The sequence below is a fragment of the Heterocephalus glaber genome, unplaced genomic scaffold, assembly GCF_053883595.1.
Source record: "Heterocephalus glaber isolate CG9 unplaced genomic scaffold, H.glaber_assembly_v1.0 deba00001479, whole genome shotgun sequence".
Lineage (NCBI taxonomy): Eukaryota > Metazoa > Chordata > Mammalia > Rodentia > Bathyergidae > Heterocephalus > Heterocephalus glaber.
In genome coordinates, this window is record NW_028258316.1 from 22,440,369 (window position 1) to 22,461,711 (window position 21,343).

Below are 21,343 nucleotides of genomic sequence, written 5' to 3' on the forward strand. Positions count from 1 at the left end.
AAGTGCAGATTATACAGCCACATAAAGATATTTTTCTTTATATCCTTATTTTATGGTTTTTTTGTTCTGTTTTCAAAAGTCTTTTATTTTACTTTCTAAATATAAGGCTTAGAATCATCAGTTTCATGCCTTACACCTCTACATCTTATCCCACTGAAAGGTCTTCAGGGGCAATACCACCCCAGTACTGTCTTCTCCTGTAACAATGCTTCCTTCTGGATCCCTCCTGAAGGATCTGTCTAATGCTGTTTTGTGGTTAACTTTTCGTTTATTTTATAAGTAGGAATGCACTGTAAAATAGTGACTAAAAAGTATAGCCTCCAAATACATAAACTACTAACATAGCCATTTATCAAATATTGTGTAGTATTACATAATTTTATATGCTATAGTTTTATACAGCTGGTGCCACAGTGGGTTTATTTATGCCAGCATCACGACAAACATGTGAGTAATACATTCTGCACAAGAGGAAAATTCCTAGGCCAGTAGGAATTTTTTGACTCCCTTATAATCTTATGAGACCATTGACTGATAGGTAGTTAGGTCCTCATTATGCTGTACATGACTGTATTTGAAACTGTGATTTGTTTACCATAATATTTTTTCTTGAAGTTAAAAATCAGTACTCAATTTTTTTAAATTTAGTAACTGAAAAAAAAAAAGACTTCATTTGAAAGGTGGTTGGTCTTGCTTCCCACTTTCCTTCTCTCCTTCCCCATCAAATAGTTCTCAGTTCACTGAATTTCAAATGTGAAACTCTGAGGATTAAATGTGACAGTATAGTTAATATGCCATGTGAACCCAAATTAGTTTCAGTAATTAAGAAAAAAAATCTTATGTTTTTTAGCTAATGGGAATGACAACAAGAAATTTAAAGGAGATAGACCTCCCTGTTCGCCTTCCCGTGTTCTCCATCTTCGAAAAATTCCATGTGATGTCACCGAAGCGGAGGTCATATCATTAGGTCTTCCGTTTGGCAAAGTAACTAATCTTTTGATGTTGAAAGGAAAAAGCCAGGTATGTAATATGTAAAGATTGATGCAGAGTAATTATCTTCAGGGTGTTACAGCTGACTTTTATTTTCTTGAACTTTATCTTCTAAATTTCATTTTATTATCAAAAATTAGCTTTTAAAGTAGATTTTTAAATGAAAAGAAACAGCAAACAAAAATATTAACACAGGAAACAGTATTAATTTTTACATAGTCATTTTCCTCTTTTTTTTTGGTACTGGGGATCGAACTCAGATCCTTTCACTTTTGAGGCAGGCAGCAGAACCACTGAATTAAATCCCGGCCCTCATTTTCCTCTTTCTTAAGAAAGATTTCCTATTTTATTTATTTCATATTATAGAATGATCTTTGAAAATATCCTGATTGCTATAAAGCTCTGATAGGATGTAAATTATACCTCATTGGACAAAAATAAAGATACTTTGATACATACGCTATATATATTGTTTAATGTTTAAATTAAATATATATTTGGGCCGGGGTTGTAGCTCGGTGGTGCCTGCCTGGCAAGTACAAGGTCCTGAGTATGATCCCTGGATCTAAATAAATAAATAAATAAATATTCTCAAATATTTATTTATTTTGCTGAGAGAGAGAGAGACTGACTGGGATTGAACCTAAGGCCTTTGTACTGAGTTATAGCCTCAGCCCTTTCTTTTTTTGGTGGTTTTTTTTTGTTTTGTTTTTTGGTACCAAGGATCAAACTCATGACCTTGCTCATGACCCTGAGCTGAACCCCTGGCCACTCCTCAGCCCTTTTTTTTGAGACAGGATCTCACTAAGTATATAAATAGTCCAGGCTGGGCTTGCATTGTGATCCTCCTGCCTCAGCCTTCCAGAGTACTGGGATTACAGGCCTGTGCTACCATGGTCAGCTATTTGCCAGTCCTTTTTGGTGAAAACTATTAAAATCCTTTTTTCTAGCTTTTTGAAATATGCAGTATATTGTCATTATCTGTAGTCACTCTGCTGCACAGTACCACACCAGAACTTTTTATTCCTACTTATAACTTGGTACCTGTTGATCAATGCTTCCCCATTTTTTTCTTCTCTGCTACTCTCCCCAGGCTCTGGTAACCACCATTCTACTCTCACTTTTTGTGAGATCAGCTGTTTTAGATATCATACACAACTATATATCATACTAGATCATGCACTATTTTTCTTTCTGTACCTGGGATATTTCACATGAAATGATCTCCATTTTCATCCATATTGTCACAAAAGATTTCATTCCTTTTTTTTTTTTTTTTTTGGGAGACAGGGTCTCTATGTAGTTCATGCTGTTCTTAAAACAATATGTATCCCAGTCTGGCTTCAAACTCACAGTGATCCTCCTGCCTCAGCCTCCAAAGTGCTGAGATTGCAGGTGTGCCCAGAGATTTAGTTTGTCCTTAGGGTTGAATGTTGTTCCATTGTGTATATATGCCACATTTTCTTTATTGATTCATCAGTTGATGAACCTTTAAATTGTTTGTTTCTTGGCTATTGTTAACAGTGTTGCAATTAACATGGGAATACAGAAGTGTCTGACATAACTGATTTTATTTTCTTTAGATACATGGTCGTGGGATTGCTAGATCATATGGTTGTTCTTTTTTTCATTTTATTTAAAACAATTTACATACTGATTTCCATAATGGCTGTATTAATTTATGTTTCCAGTAACAGAGTGCAAAGGTTCTCCTTTCTTCACCTTCTTGTCCAGCACTGTATTCTTTTTTTCTTATCTTTTTTTGAGGCTCAGGCTGGCTTTGAACTCACTGTGTAGTCCAAGCTAGCCTCAAACTCGTGGTGATCCTCCTGCTTCAGCCTCCCAAGTGCTGATACTACAGCCATGCACTACCATGCCTGGCCAACACTGTAGTCTCTTTTTATAATAACCATTCCTATTGGAGTCAGGTAACATCTCACTGTGGTTTGATTTGCATTTCTCTGAGTTTTGTGATGTTAACTTTTTCATATATATACACCTGTTGACCATTTGTAGGTTTACTTTTGAGAAGTGTCTGTTTATGTCTATTGCCAATTTTTAAATTGGGTTTTGTTGCTATTGAATTTTTGGAGTTACATATTTGGAGTTATATATATTATGGATGTTAACCTATTGTCAAATGGTTAGTTTACAGATATTTTCTTCCATTCCATAGATTGTCTCTTCACTCCTGTTTTCTTTGTTGTGCAGAAGCTTTTTAGCTTAATGTGACCCCATTTGTCCCTTTTCATTTTTATTTCCTGTGTTTTCTTGGGCAGTGGGAAAACCTTGCCCTTGTCCAGAAAAAGGAGTTTTTCTTAAGATGATTAAGGAAACTTGATTCTCTGGTGACTATGACAAAAACATATTGGTCTTTTTGTTGTTGTTGTTTACTTGTTTGTTTATTGAGATAGGGTCTCACTATGTAGTTCAGCTGGCCTTGAACTCACTGTGTAGCCCAGGTTGGCCTTGAACTCACTGTGATCTTCCTGCCTCAGCCTCCTTCTTATGTGTTGGGATTACAGGCATGAGCCACCATGCCTGGCAATATTTTTTTTTTTTTGGTACTGGGGATTGAACTCAGGACCTTGTGCTGGTGCGGCGCCACTGAACTAAATCCCCAGCCCTGCCAGGCAATATTTGTCATACTGATTTGAATAATTGTAGGTTTTTTTGTTCCAACTCATACTCCACTGGGTTGTCCTGAAAGCCTTTTGCACTGAATGTTATTGTGCAAAATAATGAATAAAGAATCAAGAAAGAAGATACCAAATCTAGGAGCTAGAAAGGTCTAGTACATTGTGATGTGTCATTGTGCTTCTACTTTTTGTAAATAATGCTCAGAAACACATTATAAATACATTATAAGTAGATTGGTAAGTGTGGGCATGAAAGATTGGATGATGTCAGATTCAGTTACCTTTTCAAGTAAACTACTTAATTTGTATCCCTATTTCATTCGGATGAAGTTGCTAAGATCCAGAGAAGTTAACTAAATAACATGCTGTAGTTGGTCCGGGGATTTAGCTCAGTGGTTCCACCGCCTGCCTCGCAAGCTCAAGGACCTGAGTTCGATCCCCGGTACCAAAAAAAAAAAAAATAAATAACATGCTGTAGTATTCAGTCTTTGTTCTTACATGTCTTTTGGAGGTGCTACGTGGCTCTCTCTTAGATCTTTAACACAGTTGCTACTACGGAGAATAGTATGATCTGTGTGGTTTGAGAAGAACCAGCACAACCATATCTAATGGTTAATTATCTGTGATGGACAATAGAGTGGTCACTTCTTTTTGTCTATACTATTGATTCTGGGTTTATTTATAAGCTAACAAACTGTTACATTAATCGCTTATCTTTTGATCATAAATCCTGTTTAGAAAATATTTCTTTTTTCCTTTTTTTTTCTCCCCCTGGCACTGGGGATTGAATTCAGGACCTTGTGCTTGAAAGCCAAGCGGGGCCACTGAGCTAAATCCCCAGTCCTAGAAAATATATCTTCATACACTTCAATAAGAAATTCTGGTGTAAGTCAGTAGAACCGCTGTGAGCCATAAATTTCCTAGGATATTTGGAAGTGGAATGTTAGGGGTAGAGTTGGGTTATTTTCACTAATCTTCTGTGTAGTGATTTTTGGTTGTCTCTCCCACATTATGAAAATTAAATTTTTGACTAATTGACTTTGACTTTGGAAAAACTAATTTGAATAATTTATTTACTAGATTCATGTGGAAAATTTATTTTTACATATGAAATGTTAAATCATACTCTCAGAAAAACTTTATATGACTGGAATAATGTATCCAGAAAACATTGTTTAGCTTTTTGTTTTAGTGACTGATGTTAGAAATTGAATTAGTTCTTAACACTTACCAAGGAGTTAGCAGAAATAAGCTCTCCTCGTACAGTGAATGTTTGTATTGTGGATATTTGTACCACTTAGATGTATAAAGGACCTGAAGCCAGTTTTGTTCCTTTAAGATAATAGAATGTTATTTATTATGGACTGATTCATTGATTTGTGGTATCTGATCCACCATCATGGGCTAACATAACTATTTCATGGAAAATTGTAGTTCAGTTGAATCATTTAATTGGTTCAGTCATTACATTTGGTTGATGTATTTATATATCACAGTTAACATTTTTCAAGTTAATGTTCCATTACTGGATTTCATGTGGAAACATTGGACAGTTAAGGTGACTATAAACAAAGATGGATTTATAGATATTTGCCATTTCCTATGTTTAATAAAATTTAATGTATTTTATAACTAAGTTTTAAATGTTTTATACTTAGTGTGGTTGCTATGTGCTTGCTATTGAAATATTTTATAATGATAATAAAGGATTATCTAACTAGAAATTTGTGTTAATTTTGACTGGGGCTATTCCTTTATTTATTGATTGATCGATTTATTGAGATAGGGTCTCACTATGTAGTTCAGATTGGCCTTGAACTCACTAGCCTAGGCTAGCCTCGAACTTGGAATGATCCTCCTGCCTCAGCCTCCCAAGGCCTGGGATTATAGGGATGCACCACCATGCCTGGCTATTCCTGCATTTTAAATTTGAGATATTCTTACAGGCAGCTCTGAGAGCTTAAAAAGATTAGAATATATCTATATTTTATCTTCCTCATCAGCCATTAAAATAGGCTGGAATACCTCTGCCTTAAAGCTCTGTAAGTATCTTACTCCTGTCACAAAAGTCACAGGAGTCCTCACAGCTAGTATAAGTATTGAATACGACATAAGCTAGTATCGAATAAGTTGTAAATATCAAGGATCTCCTTCCATCTCAGCTTTTCCTATGTTATTCTTGTGCTGTCTTTTTTTTTTTTTTGGTACCGGGGATCGAACTTGGGACCTTGCACTTGCAAGGCAGGTGCCAGAACCGCTGAGCTAAATCTCCAGCCCTCCTATGTTATTCTTCAGATAACTAATGTTAGTACAATGATTATAGATATCAAGTGTCATTTGAATGATTCAAATTGATATTGAATTAATGTAAGAAGTCCCTCCATTTTTGTAATTTGAGTAGTTGATCTCCTGAACCTATTTTTTAAAAATATTCTATAATTAGGAGATTAGACACCATTTTCTAATATCTCCAGATCATGTGTGAACTGTAGTGTATATATGTATTTTAAAGAAAGCCTCAACACGTAGAAATGAATTTAAGCTCTAAGAGCACTAGCTAAAGCAATGAGAGTTTGTGATCTGGGATGGGTTTTTGTAGGGCAGTGGGTAATGTGGTAGGAAGCTGACAGAAAAATTTTCTTCATAGGTTTTGGGGGAATAGAGAGGATTCAGAATTGAGCGAGCCCTTGACACCTTAAGATACTGCTCTCTTGTCAACAGTGCACATGTGATTTCCCATTGTTTTATACTAGAATTTTTATATCATTTTAAAAAATGCTTAATAAAATTCTTACTTTGGGAAATGTTTTTAAAAATTAGAAATATTTTACATATTCATTTAAAAATATTTAAAAGTCTAGAATTATTTAAATCAAAGTGTGATATTCCCCAAGTCCTACTCTTTTCTGTTAGTAGTTCCATGTGATACCATATGTAGACATATATGTGACAGATTTGTAGATACAGCATTTATGTATGTACATGTATATAAGCATATAAATATATACAAGAGGTGACCAATAGATATGATGAGTGTTTAAATTTTTTTTTTTTTTTTTTTTGGGTACCGGAGATCGAACTCGGGACCTTGCGCTTGCGAGGCAGGCGGTGGAACCACTGAGCAAAATCCCTGGCCCTGAGTGTTTAAATTTTTTTTGAAAACTTACTACAGTAAAAGACATTGCCAGGAATGATGGGAAAAATGTGTTCAAAGAAAGGGGAAGAGTGTTTTGAGGGAGATTAAAGCAATATGTCTTTCACTGTAGTAAATTTTAAAATTTAAATATTCAACATTATTTTTTTTTCACTATTATTTTTGATGGTGCTCTTTTTTTTTTTTTTTTCTTTTGGTACCGGGGATTGAACTCTGATCCTTTCACTGGCGAGGCAGGTGGCAGAACCCAACTCTTTTTTTTTTTTTCAAACTGGGGATCGAACTCAGGACCTTGCACTTGCGAGGCAGGAGCAGCACCACTGAGCTAAATCCCCGGCCTTCAGCATTATTTTTGGATCACCCCTTGATCAAATATTCACAGCAGTTTCTGTCAAATAAAAGCATTGTGGTGTGTCCTTACCCATCTTACTTACTGGATCCGGCACTGTCCTAATTCTGACTCTTACCCAAAGTCAATATGACCATAAAAGGTAAATGTTTTGAATCAGTTTGGGATTTTGAGGCAGCCACAACAGTGCAACTGAAAACACCTCATGAAGGACAACTTTCAGAACTACTTCAGAAAGTAACAGGAATGATGAGAAAAGTGCATTGGAAGCAAGGGGAAATATTTTGAGGGGGAATTAATGGCAGTGTGTCTGTTAACTGTAATAATTTATTAAAAATTGAACATTCAATGTATTTTTATTATTCCTTATAAAATAGGAGAAAGTACTTTACATATTTATTGTAACTTTTCTTCCAGAGTGTAATGTAGGTGTTGATTAGACACATATTTGAAAAGTAAATTAAACTAAATGTACTAGCAAAGTGTCATGGCACACACCTCTTACCTCAGCACTGTGGGAGGCTGAGGCAAGGAGAATCACAAGTTCAAGCCCAGCCTGGGCAACTCAGTGATTTGGTGAGACCCTGTCAAATAAGTAAGCAAATAAATAAATTAATTAAATAAATAAGGGCTGGGGGTGTAGCTTAGTGTGAAGGCCCTGGGTCAATCCCCAGTACCAAGCACAAATAAACAATAACAAAAGGTGTTCACCATCATTTGAAATGGGTTCTTTCAGTGGTTGGGGTAGTTTTTTCCTGCAAAATCCCAGACAGACCACCTAACAGGAGCTCCACTTAAACAATATGTCAGCTTCAGGGAGACTGAAAGATCCTATTAGGCAGAGCTTCATGTTTTAGATGAAGAAACTGAGGCTCAGAAGTACTAATGACCAAGTCATAACTAGGTACAGGTTTAAATCAGGTTCTCTTTCCACCATGTCATGAGGATTCTCATTACTTGCTTTTAGTTCATGGATATTTTTTCTAGATATGAAATAATAACTCTTATTAAAAATGAATGCTCTTATTTATAAGTACTGTAGTTGTTTTATAAAGAAGTAAGGTATAGCAAATAATTATGCTTCCTTCCTGTTTAGGAATTTGGATAGGGTAGCTGGGTGAAGTGTTTTGTGCCTGTAATCCTAGCTACTCAGGAGGCTGAGGCAGGAGGATCAAAAGCTCAAAGTCAGTCTGGGCAACTTGAGTGAGACCCTGTCTAAAAGTAAAAAGGGCTCGGGAATGCAGCTCAATGGTGGAGTGTTTGCCTGGCACACTCTAGGGTCTTGGATTTGATTTATAACACAGGGTGAGGGGGAAATTAGAACACTGTTTTTCAATCTTTTTTTTCTGAGACAGGGTCTCACTATGTAGTTCAAGTTGGCCTTGAATTCAGTATGTAGCCCAGGCTGGCCAGCGATCCTTCTGCCTTAACCTCCCGATGTTGGGATTATTGGCATGCACCACCACACCTGGCCTCAACTTTCATTTCTTCCTCCCTCCCTCTCTCCTTCCCTTCTTTCTTTTTTCTCCCCTAAGAAGGGTTTTTTTGGATTCTGTCAGTGCTCCATAAAATTCCCTTTAGCTCCAAGATTTCCATGATTTTTAACAAAAAACTATTCAATCAAAACCCCTGAAAGCATTCATTTGTAGTGATAACACACACACACATTTATTTTTGGCTCATTAATTAACATCTTCCACCCTCCCAGTGATGTGCTGGCAGGTGAACTCAGGGCCTCATTCATGCTAAGCACACACTCTGCCACTGGGCTATATCCACACACCTACCATTTAAATTGTTTTTGGATTTTAGAAGAAATGGAAATAAGAAGAAAACCCGAAACCATATAGTCTTAATCAACTGTCAGTTTTCTAAGTCCAAATCCTTTATTGAACCAACCCAACTTTTCAAATGTATTTCTGAGTAGTATTTGTAATATACTTTGAAGCAAAAGATGTTTCATTCTGTTGGGGTCTGTGCCATTTCTATTGAGAAGGCATGAGCCAAAGAAAAAAAAAGGCATGATCTGGGGATTTAGCTCAATGGCACTGTGCCTGCCTTGCAAGCTCAAGGTCCTGTGTTCGATCGCCAGTACCAGAAAAGGCATGAGTTTCGAGCAACCTAGAATGACAAAATAATTCTTAACTGTCTTTCAAAAAAGCACTAACTTTACTTTCTTGTATTTATTGCAGGCTTTCTTAGAAATGGCTTCTGAGGAAGCTGCTGTTACTATGGTAAATTATTATACTCCCGTTACTCCTCATCTTCGAAGCCAACCTGTTTATATTCAGTATTCCAATCACAGAGAACTTAAGACTGACAATCTGCCTAATCAAGCTGTAAGTATTAAAGGCATTTTTTGTTTATAAATAGGCATAAGAACACATAATATCATAACTTAAAAGTAATTTTCTATATATTAGGAAAAAGAACCATGTCTTTCTCTTCATTTTATGATCTATTATAACTTAAGATTGTGTATATAATTTCTCCTAAGGCTTAAGAGTAAAGGCAGTGAGTGCCATTTAGAAATATTTGAAAAAAAAAAGAAATATTTAAGGTTATGGTATTAGAAATGATAGATACTTTTGGTTTTCCTTTGAAACTATTTCTACAATACAAAAAAGATATTAAGGCTGGGTGTGGAATGCATGCCTGTAATTCTAACTCTCTGGAAAGCTGAGGTAGGAGCATTGCAACCTCAAGCTCAGCCTGGGCAACTTAATGGTTTAGCAAGATCCAGGCTCAAAATAGAAAATTTAAAAGGTGGGGAGGGAAGACGGGGATGTAGCTTAGTGCAAAGGCCCTAGGTTCAATTCTCTAGTACCAGGACAAAACATAAAGTAAACAAGGAATCTTGATATTTTGAAGCCTTTTCTTAATGTTATGGACATGTTTTCTTAACATACAGAGTCACTTTGTAATTACAGTATTTAATGACTATATATTATTCCTTTATATAGGAGAGTCCTGGTTTATCTCTTTTCCTTTTGGTGAACATTGAAGTTGTTTCCTGTTTTGTGCTTTTATAAGTAGTTCTTCAATAACACATTTTTAGCACATTTGCAACATTATCTTATTAGTTTCATTTCTGGAAGTGAAATTGCTAGGACAAAGCATGTGCATATATTGCATTTGATATATACATACAAAGCATACAAAATATAGATACTACATGATTATTTTTTGTAAAGATCATATACCTGCCGTTTTGACTGCTATTGATAATGTATGAGCAAGTGATTTTCCCACCTATCTTTGTTAATATGACACACAAATTATATATTAATGTTTTACTTTTATTTGATAATTAGTAATGTACTTACATTTCTATTAATGCCATTTCCTGCCACTTTTAAAACTATATATAATATAAAATTTATCATTTCAGCCATTTTATGGGTACACTTCTGTAGGGTTAAGTACATTCAAATGGATGTACAGCTACCACCACCATCCATCTTCAGAACTTTTTTATCATCCCAAACTGAAACTGTCTGTCAATTACATAATAACTTCCCTCCAGGCATGGTGGCGCTTACCTGTAATCCCAGCACTCAGGAGGCTGAGGCAGGAGGATTGCTGTGAGTTTGAGGCCAGCCTGGACTACATAGTGAGTTCAGGGCTAGCCTGAACTACAAAGGGCAACCCTGCCTCAAAAATCCCCCCCCCCAAAAAAGTAATAATAATAATGATAACTTCTCATTCTCTCCTCTCCTTAGTCTCTAGGAACTACCATTTTTCTTTCAGTCTATGAATTTTTCCACTTATGTAATTAAAAATGTGTTTAAACATCTGGTAAACTCTTAAGATTGTCACGATACAATCTTTAAGATTTAAATGAACTATATTTCTTCTAATATTTGTGTATTTTGGTTGCTTTTTATTTGGTTATTTTGATTTTTGAGACAGGGTTTCACTATATAGTCCAGGCTGGCCTTGAACTCAATATGTAGCCCAGGCTGACTCCAAGTGATTCTTCTGCCTCAGCGTCCTGAGTGTTGAGTTTACAGGCTTGCACCACCACACCCAGCTGGTTGCTTTTATTTTGATGTTTAAATCTTTGTCATCACATTATAGTACATGCATACTCATGTTTATAATAGTGTAATTCATAATGGCTAGAGTTTGGAAGCAGCCTATATGTCTACCAACAGATGAATGGATAAAGAAAACTTACACACAATGGAGTGCTATCCTGCCATAAAGAAAGACAAACTCGAGGCATTTGTAGGAAAATGGATGTACCTTCAGACCATAAATGAAAAGGACACAAGCCTAAATCTCATGATTCCTTTTATATAAGAAACCCAAATTACAAGTAAAGAGCAAAATAAAAGATAATAGGAAGTAGGAAGATATATCTTTCTCAATGGGAAAGGGGATCAAGAGATGAAAGCAAGAGGGCAGAGAGGGAAAAGGGATGAAAACAGGAATTATGATGTATTTACATATCCCAAGTCCACACAAGGTGTGAAAACATTATGTACTGCAAATGTTAAAACAAAAACTTTGTTGCATTAGGAATAGTTTGAATGTGGAGAGTGTATATAAGGCTTTAGTCTTTTTTTATCCAAGATATTAGCTTAATTTTTTAATAATCCATTATTATCCACTCATGTAATTTGAATTTTTAGTTTTTCATCTACATGTCATGCATGCTTATAGTAGACAGAGACACAGGCACACACACTCATTAGACATGTCTATACATTCTGCTTGTGTGGCTTAGTCTGCCCTTGGGTACATACACCATTTCTAACCTGAACTAGCTTTTGTATTATGTATTCCATTCCTGCTTCAGTGCATACTGTAGCAAATATATTCTAGGGCAAAATACTACCTCTCTAGAAATTAACTAGTATTTCTTATCTATTTCTCTAGATATATTTTAGAATTAATTTGGTAATTCTTGTTGCCTAAAAACCACATTTGGAATAGCATAGACTTTATAAATTAATTTGGGAATAATTAACATATTACTCTGATTCTTTTGAGGAGGAAGTTATATTTTACTTCTTTTACATCTTTCAATAGTTTTAAATTTTCCTTCAAGTCTTTCATTTTTCTCATTAGTGTATTCCTAAGTATATCAGTAAAAATCTTCAAGAAGAAAAAATAATTTAATAAAAGTTTTAAAGATTGGATTATTCCAAAGGAAAACAGTGAGAAATTCCAGTTGCTTGGCAACCAGAGCCACCCAGATGACCTAGTTTATTCTTAGATAGCCTTGATTTCTTCCCATACCATTTCCATTTTGTTATTTTTCTGCAGTTTTTGTGCATTTATATTTGATAAAATGTTTTATTTAAGGTCCTACAACAAACATGAATAAAAATTGAAGGTGCCTGTTTACATATATAAAAGTACCATTTTTCTTTTTATTTGGACAGCCCCAGGAAACTAATAATAGATGGAGAGTTTCTTTTCTGTTTGTTCTCTGAATAGAAGGATATCCCAACACATACACACAACTTCTTTCTAACCCATGGACATTCTTGATAGAGGGACTAGTAAAATACCAAGTAATTCTCTCTCTCTGTCTTTCTCTGTCTCTTTCTGTCCCCTGCCCTCTAGGGGTTCATACTGAGCAATCACTTTTATGTTTCTTATTTTGATACAGGGTCTCACTAGATCCAGGCTAGCTTTGATCCTCCTGCCTCTGACTCCTAGAGTGCTGGGATGACAGGCCTGGCCTACCATGTGCAGCTTGTCTTCTTGATTTAAACTAAAATCATAATTATAAAACTTAGATCATGAAAAAGAAGAAAACTTATATCATGTTCTGAAGTTCAACATTTGGTTTTGTTTTTTGTTTATTGAGACAGGGACTCTATGTAGTTCAGGCTGGCCTGCTGGCCTTATATTCATTATGTAGCCTCAGCTGGCCTTGGACTCCTGGCAATCCTCCTGCCTCAGCCTCCCGAGTGCTAGAATTACAGGTGTGCACCACCACATCCAACATGAAGTTCAACATTTGAGAAGTGATTATGTTAATAGCAGTTATTGTATATATGGTTTCCTTGAACTTGTAGGCAGAAGTTTATAAATTTGTAGAGTTGAACTTTGGGAAGGTTTCCTCTTAAAAAATGTTCCCTAAAAAAAGCAAAACTGTTTAATTGCTTAAGATCTATACATTTACTATATGTTATTTCCCATCTTTTAAAATTATTTATTTATTTATTTACTTTATTTTTATTTTTATTTATTTTTTGGTACCGGGGATTGAACTCGGGTCCTTGCACTTGCACAGCAGGCAGCGAAACCACTGAGCTAAATCCCCGGCCATTTCCCATCTTTTTAAAAAAATTTAATTTTATTGGTACATTTAAGGTATACAATATAATGACATTCATCATTGGAAATTTGCACCTTTACATAATCCATCTTGGTAATTTCCCATCTTCTTGACATTAGAAATGTCTTCTTAACATTATCCCAGCAAGTTTAAATTTTATAGAAGTATATCTCCTTTTCCTGACTTAAAATCTGTTGAAAATTGTAGACAGTTTATTTTCTAGAATATCTTTCAATTTGAGTTTGTCTCATGTTTCTTCATGATTCAATTCAGGGTGTGTGTCTTTGACAGTTATATAATGGAAATAGTATTCTTGTTGCATAATAAGAGGTAGTATAGAATTTCAGTTCCATTACTGATGATATGCTTTTTGGTTACTTAATTAGGCTGGTGTTTGCCAGGTATTTATATTGTGAAGTCAATAGAAATAGATGGGTGTAGTTCCAGAACCCTTCCCCCATACCAAAATCCAAGGAAGCTCAAGACAATTACATAAAATTGAGTAATATTTGTATGTGATGTGTATACATCCTTGTGTATACTTTAAATCACCTCTAGATTACTTACAGTGCCTAATATAATGTAAATGCTGTATAAATAGTTGTTATACTGTGTTGTTCAGGGACTAATGACTAAAAAAAGTCTGTATGTGTTTAGTACAGATTCAGTATTTTTTTCCCGAATAGTTTCAATCCACAGTTGAATTCAGGACCTGCAAATACAGAGACCCAACTGTACTTAAGAGAGAGGAATAGGGGTGGAGGTACACAGCTCAGTGGTAGAGTGCTTGCCTAGCATGTGCGATGTCCTGGGTTCCATCTCCAGCACTACAAAGGAAAAAAAAAACAGAAAAGGAGGAATAGAATTTTGTGATTAGGTATTTTAATACATAAATACACTTTCATATCAGCTGTTAATTTTAGCACTACAGACTTAAGGTTTCCTATTTTATTTATGAATAATTTTTTGTTAAAATTATTACTATTTTGGTGCTCAAATTATCCCAGATTTGGCCAGTAGGAGCCCTTTCAAGTTGGCTTCTGTATCCTTTTGACATATCTCCATTGTTCTTTCAATACGTCCTTGCATTTTGGCAAAAACAAAAATATAACAAAAATATTTCACACTTATCTTGTACTTTACCCGCCCCAGTTCATTTGTTGATTCATTCATTCTTTCCATTTCTCTTTCTCTTCTTCCCCTCTCTTCCCCCTCCCTCTCTCCCTCCCCCTCCCCCCTCCCCTTTCCCCCTCTCCCTCCATCTGTACCTGTTTGCAGTACGTTTACATTCCTTCTGTGGAATTAATCATGTACATAGCACATCATAATTCTTTTTTTTATCCACTTTCCCTCCCTTTCACTCTTCTCCCTTACTCTACTTCCATCCTTTGATCCCCTTCTCATTTGAGATTTGTCTTCCTACTACCTGTTATCTGTCTTTTATTTTGCTTTTTATTATGATTTGGGTTTCTCATAAAAGAGCTGTGAGATATTTAAGCTTGTGTATCTGATTTATTTCACTTAACATGATGGTCTCAAAGTACATCCATTTTTCTACAGATGACTTTTAAATATATCTTTCTTTTAGACAGAATAGTACTCCATTGTGTATAAATACTATATTTTCTTTATCCATTCATCTGTTGATGAACATATAGACAGCTTCCAAGATTTAGCTGTTATGAATTGTGCTGCTATAAACATGGGTATGCACAAATCACTGTGCCATGATATCTTTAACTCTTTTAGGAATATACCTAGAAGGGGAATAACTGGGTCAAATGGAATTTCTAGTTTTAGTTTTTTGAAGAATCTCCATTTTGAAGAATTTCCATAGTAGTTGCACTAGTTTACATTGCCACCAACAGTGTAGAAAGGTTCCTTTTTCCTTGCAGCCCTACCAGCATGTGTTGTTATTTGATTTCTTGCTGATGGCCATTCTTTCTGGGTTAAGATAGAATCTTAGTATTTCTTTAATTTGCATTTCTCAAATGGCCAGAGATGTTCATCATTTTTTTCTGTATTTATTGGCCATTTGTAACATGTCAGTTCATTTCACTTGCCCATTTTTTGATTGGGTCTTTTGGGGGGACTAAGTTTTTGAGTGGTTTATATATTCAAGATACTAGTCTGAGAAATAGCTGGCAAGTTTCTTTTTTCCCATTCTATAGGTTTTCTTTTCACACCATCGGTTGTTTTTGTTTGTTTGTTTGTTTTGCTGTATGGAAGTTTAATTTGATATGATTTGTTGATTCTTGGCACTATTTCCTGTGCAACTGAGGTTCTGTTCAGAAAGTCCTTGTCTACTCCAGTGACTCGAGAGTTTTACTTATTTTATCTTCCAGTAAGTTGAGTCTCATATTTAGTTACTAATAGATCTATTTTGGTTTTAGTTTAGTGCGTGATGAGAAACGTGGATCTAGATTCAATCTTCTGCAGGTGGATAGCCAGTTTTCCCAGCATCACTTACTAAAGTGGCTTTCTTTCCTCCAGTGTATGATTTTGGCCACTTTGTCAAAGATTAAATAGTTGAATGTGCCTAGGGTTGTTTCTGTTCCCTTTGTTCTGTTCCATTGATCCTCATGTCTGTTTTGGTGCCAGTAACAATACTGTTTTTATCACTGTATCTCTGTAGTACAACTTCAAGCCTAGGGTTGTGATGCCTCTCACTTTGCTCTTGTTACCCAGGATTGCTTTTACTGTTCTGGGTCTCTTCTGGTTCCATATGAATTTTAGGATTGTTTTTTCCAGTTCTGTGAATACTGTGTGGAATTTTGATTGGGATTACCTTAAATCTGAATATAACTTGTGGAAGTATGGCTATTTTGACTATATTGGTTCTGCCTGTGCAGGAACAGGGACTATCTTTCCGTTTTCTGATGGCCTCTTTTTCAGCATACTGTGGTGTTTGTAGAAGTCTTTCATTTCCTTAGTTTAGTTAATTCCTAAGTATTTAATTTTTCTTGGTGCCATTGTGACTGCTATTTTTCCCTAATTTCTTTCTCAGTGGGTTCATTATTAGTGTTTAGGAACCCTATTGATTTTTGTGTTGATTTTATATTCTGCTACATTACTGAATTTGTTTATTGTAAGAGTCTTTTGGTGGATTATTTGGGTCTTTTAGAGGATCTGCAAATAATTCTTTTTCTTGCCTAATTGCTCTTGCTAATGTTTCCAAGTACTGTGTTAAACAGAGTGGTGATAGGTGGTGATCCTTGTCTTCCTGATTTTAGAGGAAAAGCTCTCCCTTTTCCCTCATTTAATAGGATGTTAGTACATTTGTCATAAATAGCTTTTATCAGATTGAGATAAAGTCCATCTTTAACAATTATCTTTAGTTTTTTTTGTCATGAAACGATGTATTTCATCAGTCTTTTTCTGCATTTATTGAGATGATCATGTGAATTTTTTTTAACTTTGCTTCTTTTTACCTAATGTATTATACATTTATTGATGTGTGTATGTTGAACTATTCTTGCATTTGTGAGATGAAGCCTTTTTGATCATGATGTATGATCTTTTTGATGATTCATTGCATTCTGTTTGCCAGTATCTTGTTGAGGATTTTTGCTTCTATATTCATTAAAAAGAGTGGCCTATATATAGTTCTCTGTTATGGTTGGATCCTTGTCTGGTTTTGGAATCAGGGTAGTGTTACCTTCTGTGATTTTGGGAATACTCCTTCCCTTTCAGTTTCATTAAAGAGCTTGAGGAATACTGGTGGTAGATGTTCCCTAAAGTTTTTGTAGAATCCAGCAGTGAACCCATCCAGACCTGGGCTTTTCTCAGTTTGTAGGTTTTTTCTGACTGCTTCACAGTTTCATTGCCTGTTACTAAGTTATTCAGAGTTTTTAAATCTTCTTGGTTCAGTTTTCATAATTCATATATATCTAGGAATCTGTCCATTTCTTCTAGATTCTCCCATTTATTAGCATAAAGGTTTGCAAAGTAGTTGGTAATAATCTTTTTGAGCCTGGCATGGTGGCGCATGCCTGTAATCCTAGCACTTGGGAGGCTGAGACAGGATTGCTGTGAGTTTGAGGCTGGCTTGGGCTACACAGTGAGTTCAAGATCAGTCTGAACCTACATAGTGAGACCCTGTCTGAAAAGAAAAATCTTCTTGAGTTCGACAGTGTCCAGTTTAGTTTAGTTTAGTTTTGTTTTGTTTTTTGAGAAATCCCAACTGCTGGGATTACAGGCTTGTGCTATCACACCCGGCCTGACAGTGTCCATTTTGATCTTGACTTTTTTATTTCTAATTGCACTGATTTGGATCTTTTTTTCTCCCTTTTTTTGGTTAGATTGGTTAAAGGTTTGTCTATTTTGTTTATTCTTTTAAAGAACCAACTCAATTCATTAATTCTTTGTTTTTTGTTTTTGGTCTCAATTTCATTGATTTCTGCTCTAATGCTTATATTTTCCTTCTTCATAATAGCTTTGAGTTTGAATTGTTCTTGTTTTTCTAGGAGCTGGAGGTGCCTTGTTGGATTATTTGGGCTTGCTCTGCATTTCTTATGTGGCATTCACAGCTATAACCTTCCCTCTTAGGACTGTTTTCATTGTGTCCCCATTCTGATTATGTTTACTGGAATCATTGTTTAGTTCTAGAAACTGTCCTATTTCTTCCTTGATTTCTTCTGTAATCCATTGAAGAAGAGTTTATTGTTTAATTTCCATGCATTTGCATAATTTCTGTGTTTTCTTTTGTCACTGATTTCTAACTTCATTGCCATAGGATCTGATGATATGCATGGTACAATTTCAACTCTTTTACATTTACTTAAGCTTGCTTTATTTCCCTGTCCTGGTTCTGCAGCCAGCCATGCTTTAGTATGCCCTGGGTTCTTTTAGTGGAGGATGATATTTTTGTTTGCCTAGCCTTGCTTGGATACTTGGTAACCCTTGCCAGGTTTATCCCTCAATTGGATGACCTCCTTAGCCTGCTTAGACTCTTGCCTCTATACCTCCTTACTCCCTCCTTAGGTATCCCTTCTTTACCCTACTTAAGCTGTCTTCACCACACTGGCACCTTATACCATGTGGACCTCCTCCTAACTGTCCTTAGGCTCTTGGTACTTTGCCTGGCTGCCCTTCCCCTGGTTACCCTTATTCTTCTCATGCTCCTTAGATTGTAATATAAAACATTGAGTCCCCACACATTAGATTCCTATTTTACCTTGTTTTATCTTAGGTTCCTCTTGCCAGGCAGCCCTGCCTTATGCTTTCCTCACCTTGTTCAGGCTCTGATGCTTCATTTCAAGAGCCCTAGCTATGTGGATGACCTTTCTCTACTCTGAACGACCACTGCACCTCTCCTTCTCATTCACACTTACCTCGTACCAGTCAAAGGTTTTACAACTGAGTTGTTCAAGAAGGGAAAGAAAGAAAAGAGTGAAAAAGAGGATGAACTGGAGTGATTTTTTTTTAACATGGTCTTTACTATTCTTTCATTTTCCCCCTCATTGTCTTTTTAAATTAGGAAATAAAATTATATCGAAAATTTTCTTTTTTTCCGTATTTTTTTCATCTTTTCAAATAAACTTAGGCAACCTTTTTTTTTTGGTGTTTTAAGACAGGGTCTTACTATTTGGTTTAGGCTGGTCTTGAACTCATTATGTAGCCCAGGTGGGTTTCAAACTTGTAGTGATCCTCCTGCCTCAGCTTCCCCAGTGCTAGGACTATAGGCACATAACACCATGCCTGACTTTTAAAGCAGTTTTCTTATACACTGTACCTTTATGATAAGAGGGTGGGTCTTGACTCTTATCTACTTATAAGCAGGATATATGTGTCCAGATAAAAGTGTGTGTATGTGTACACATGCGTGTATTAGTTTTAAAATATGGATCCCTGGCCGGGCATGGTGATGCACACGTGTAATCTCAGCACTCAAGAGGCTGAGGCAGGAGAATTGCTGTGCGTTCGAGGCCAGCCTGAGCCATATAGTAAGTTCAAGGCCAGCCTGAACTAATAATGAGACTCTGTCTCAAAAAATAAAATAAAATATGGATCCCTATTACTTATTGTTTACATCAACTGATTTTTTTTTAGGATTCATATAATGACTCTGTATAATCAAAAGCTGATTTTTGAATTGTTCTCTAGAGAGCCCAAGCTGCACTGCAGGCTGTCAGTGCTGTCCAGTCAGGAAATCTGGCCCTTCATGGAGCTCCGTCAAATGAAGCCACAGTCCTACCTGGGCAGAGCCCTGTACTCCGAATAATTATTGAAAACCTCTTTTACCCTGTCACTCTGGAAGTTCTTCATCAGGTAAGGAGAAGTACTCTTATGAAAGCAGAGTCAAATGTGGATTTTGCAACTTTTGATGTTTAGTTCTTTAGGTTATTGCTTTTGGTTGTTGTATTTGTTTAAATAATGAAAAAGTCTTTACCATCCTGTTTCAAACAAGAACTTATATCAGAGATAATTTTTGACAGATTCCTTTTTCTAACTGAATACTTAAAAGCTAAGTGAGGTTGGGGGTGTAGCTCAGTGGTAACATGCATGAGGCACTACATTCAATCCTCAGCATGAAAATGATGATGATGATGATGGTGATGGTGATGAAGCTAAAACCCAAGACTGAAGAAAAGGTTGGTAAGAAATTCAGTTTTTTTTATAGCTAAGTATGAAAATAAAATATACAAATCTTTGTAAAGCCTAGGTAGTAGTTGTTCCTTAGAAAATAATGTCACTACAGAGTGCAACTATTATTTCTATTGGCCCCTTATGTTTGAGTATTTTCAGTTTAAAAACTCTTAAGGGAAGATGTGTGATAAATCTTCATTTGTATCATGTTAAATACTGACTCAGGTTCAATATAACCTGTATAGACCATCTAGTTTAATACATTTATTTATTTATTTTTAGTTTAATACTTTTTTTTTTGGTATGGGAATCGAACTCAGGACCTTGCACTTGTGAGGCAGGTGGCGGCACCACTGAGCTAAATTCCTGGCAGTTTAATACATTTAAATGGTCTTGATAAAAGACATTTTGCCAAAGCATGGCTGATAATATTTAGAATTTAAAAACTGCTAGGTCATCTAGTTAAATAAGTTCCTGGGGAATAAAAATGGAAACTCAGATAACTGGTAAATATTGACTATTACAGAGAATAAGGAACCATTTGAAACTAATGTCTTCTGATATAAAGTCCAGTGTTTTATTTTGAATGCCTATTATATTTTTAACTAATATTCTATATTTGTATATCCTCAAAATATGCAGTTATTTGCTAACTGTATGTTTGACATCTAGCTTAGTCAGTTTTTGTCTTATTTAGCTATCTGTTAGCTCTATTTCATTGTACTTACCAACCCATACATGGACACTCCTGGTTTCATGACTGAGTTTCAGTCCTGTGACTAGGTCGTTAGCTGAATCGGTTGCTAAGTGAGGAATCGCATATAGTATATACATTACAACATGTGTTCAGAACAAAGAATTGGTCAAAAGAAACTCCCAACTTGATGACTTTGCTTTTATTTGTATAACTCTTACATGCAGTACTGTAATATATAACAACATAAAACTGTACTAACTACTATATAGTTGGCGAAAATTACAGTACTGTATAAACAAGGTATACTGTACAAAAAGACTTTGAGGCTCTGTAAACAAGATGTATAGAACTGTACAAAGAAAGATGGCTCATGAGTCTGGAGAGTCATTAACTAGGTGGGTTGTTAAACAAGGGCTTAAAACATTAAAAAAAAATTTATGCTTACTTTCATTTAACTTTGTCATATCTTTGGATTTTTTCTAAGTGTTATAGGAGATGCATGTGCATATGTGTTTAAAAATTGAAATACATTATATCCTAGTCTGACATTTTGCACATAAGGACAGTGGAGCTCTTACAAGTTCATTTACTTTCCCATAGCTATTACACCAATGTAGTGCTCACACAT

At 35.6% G+C, this 21,343-nt stretch overlaps 1 protein-coding gene across 6 annotated transcripts in view; it reads left to right on the plus strand.

Moving 5' to 3' along the window:
- Ptbp3 (polypyrimidine tract binding protein 3) overlaps positions 1-21,343 on the plus strand; it is a 119,790-nt gene that overhangs the window by 61,846 nt on the left and 36,601 nt on the right. For 5 of the 6 annotated variants that reach the window (XM_087183358.1, XM_021262243.2, XM_013073901.3 and 2 more), the window contains 3 exons: positions 851-1,020; positions 9,325-9,471; positions 19,536-19,700. In XM_087183358.1, the coding sequence (XP_087039484.1) occupies positions 851-1,020; positions 9,325-9,471; positions 19,536-19,700 (482 nt within the window). The remainder of the gene's footprint in view (positions 1-850; positions 1,021-9,324; positions 9,472-19,535; positions 19,701-21,343) is intronic. The other variant, XM_087183357.1, reaches the window with a different exon arrangement.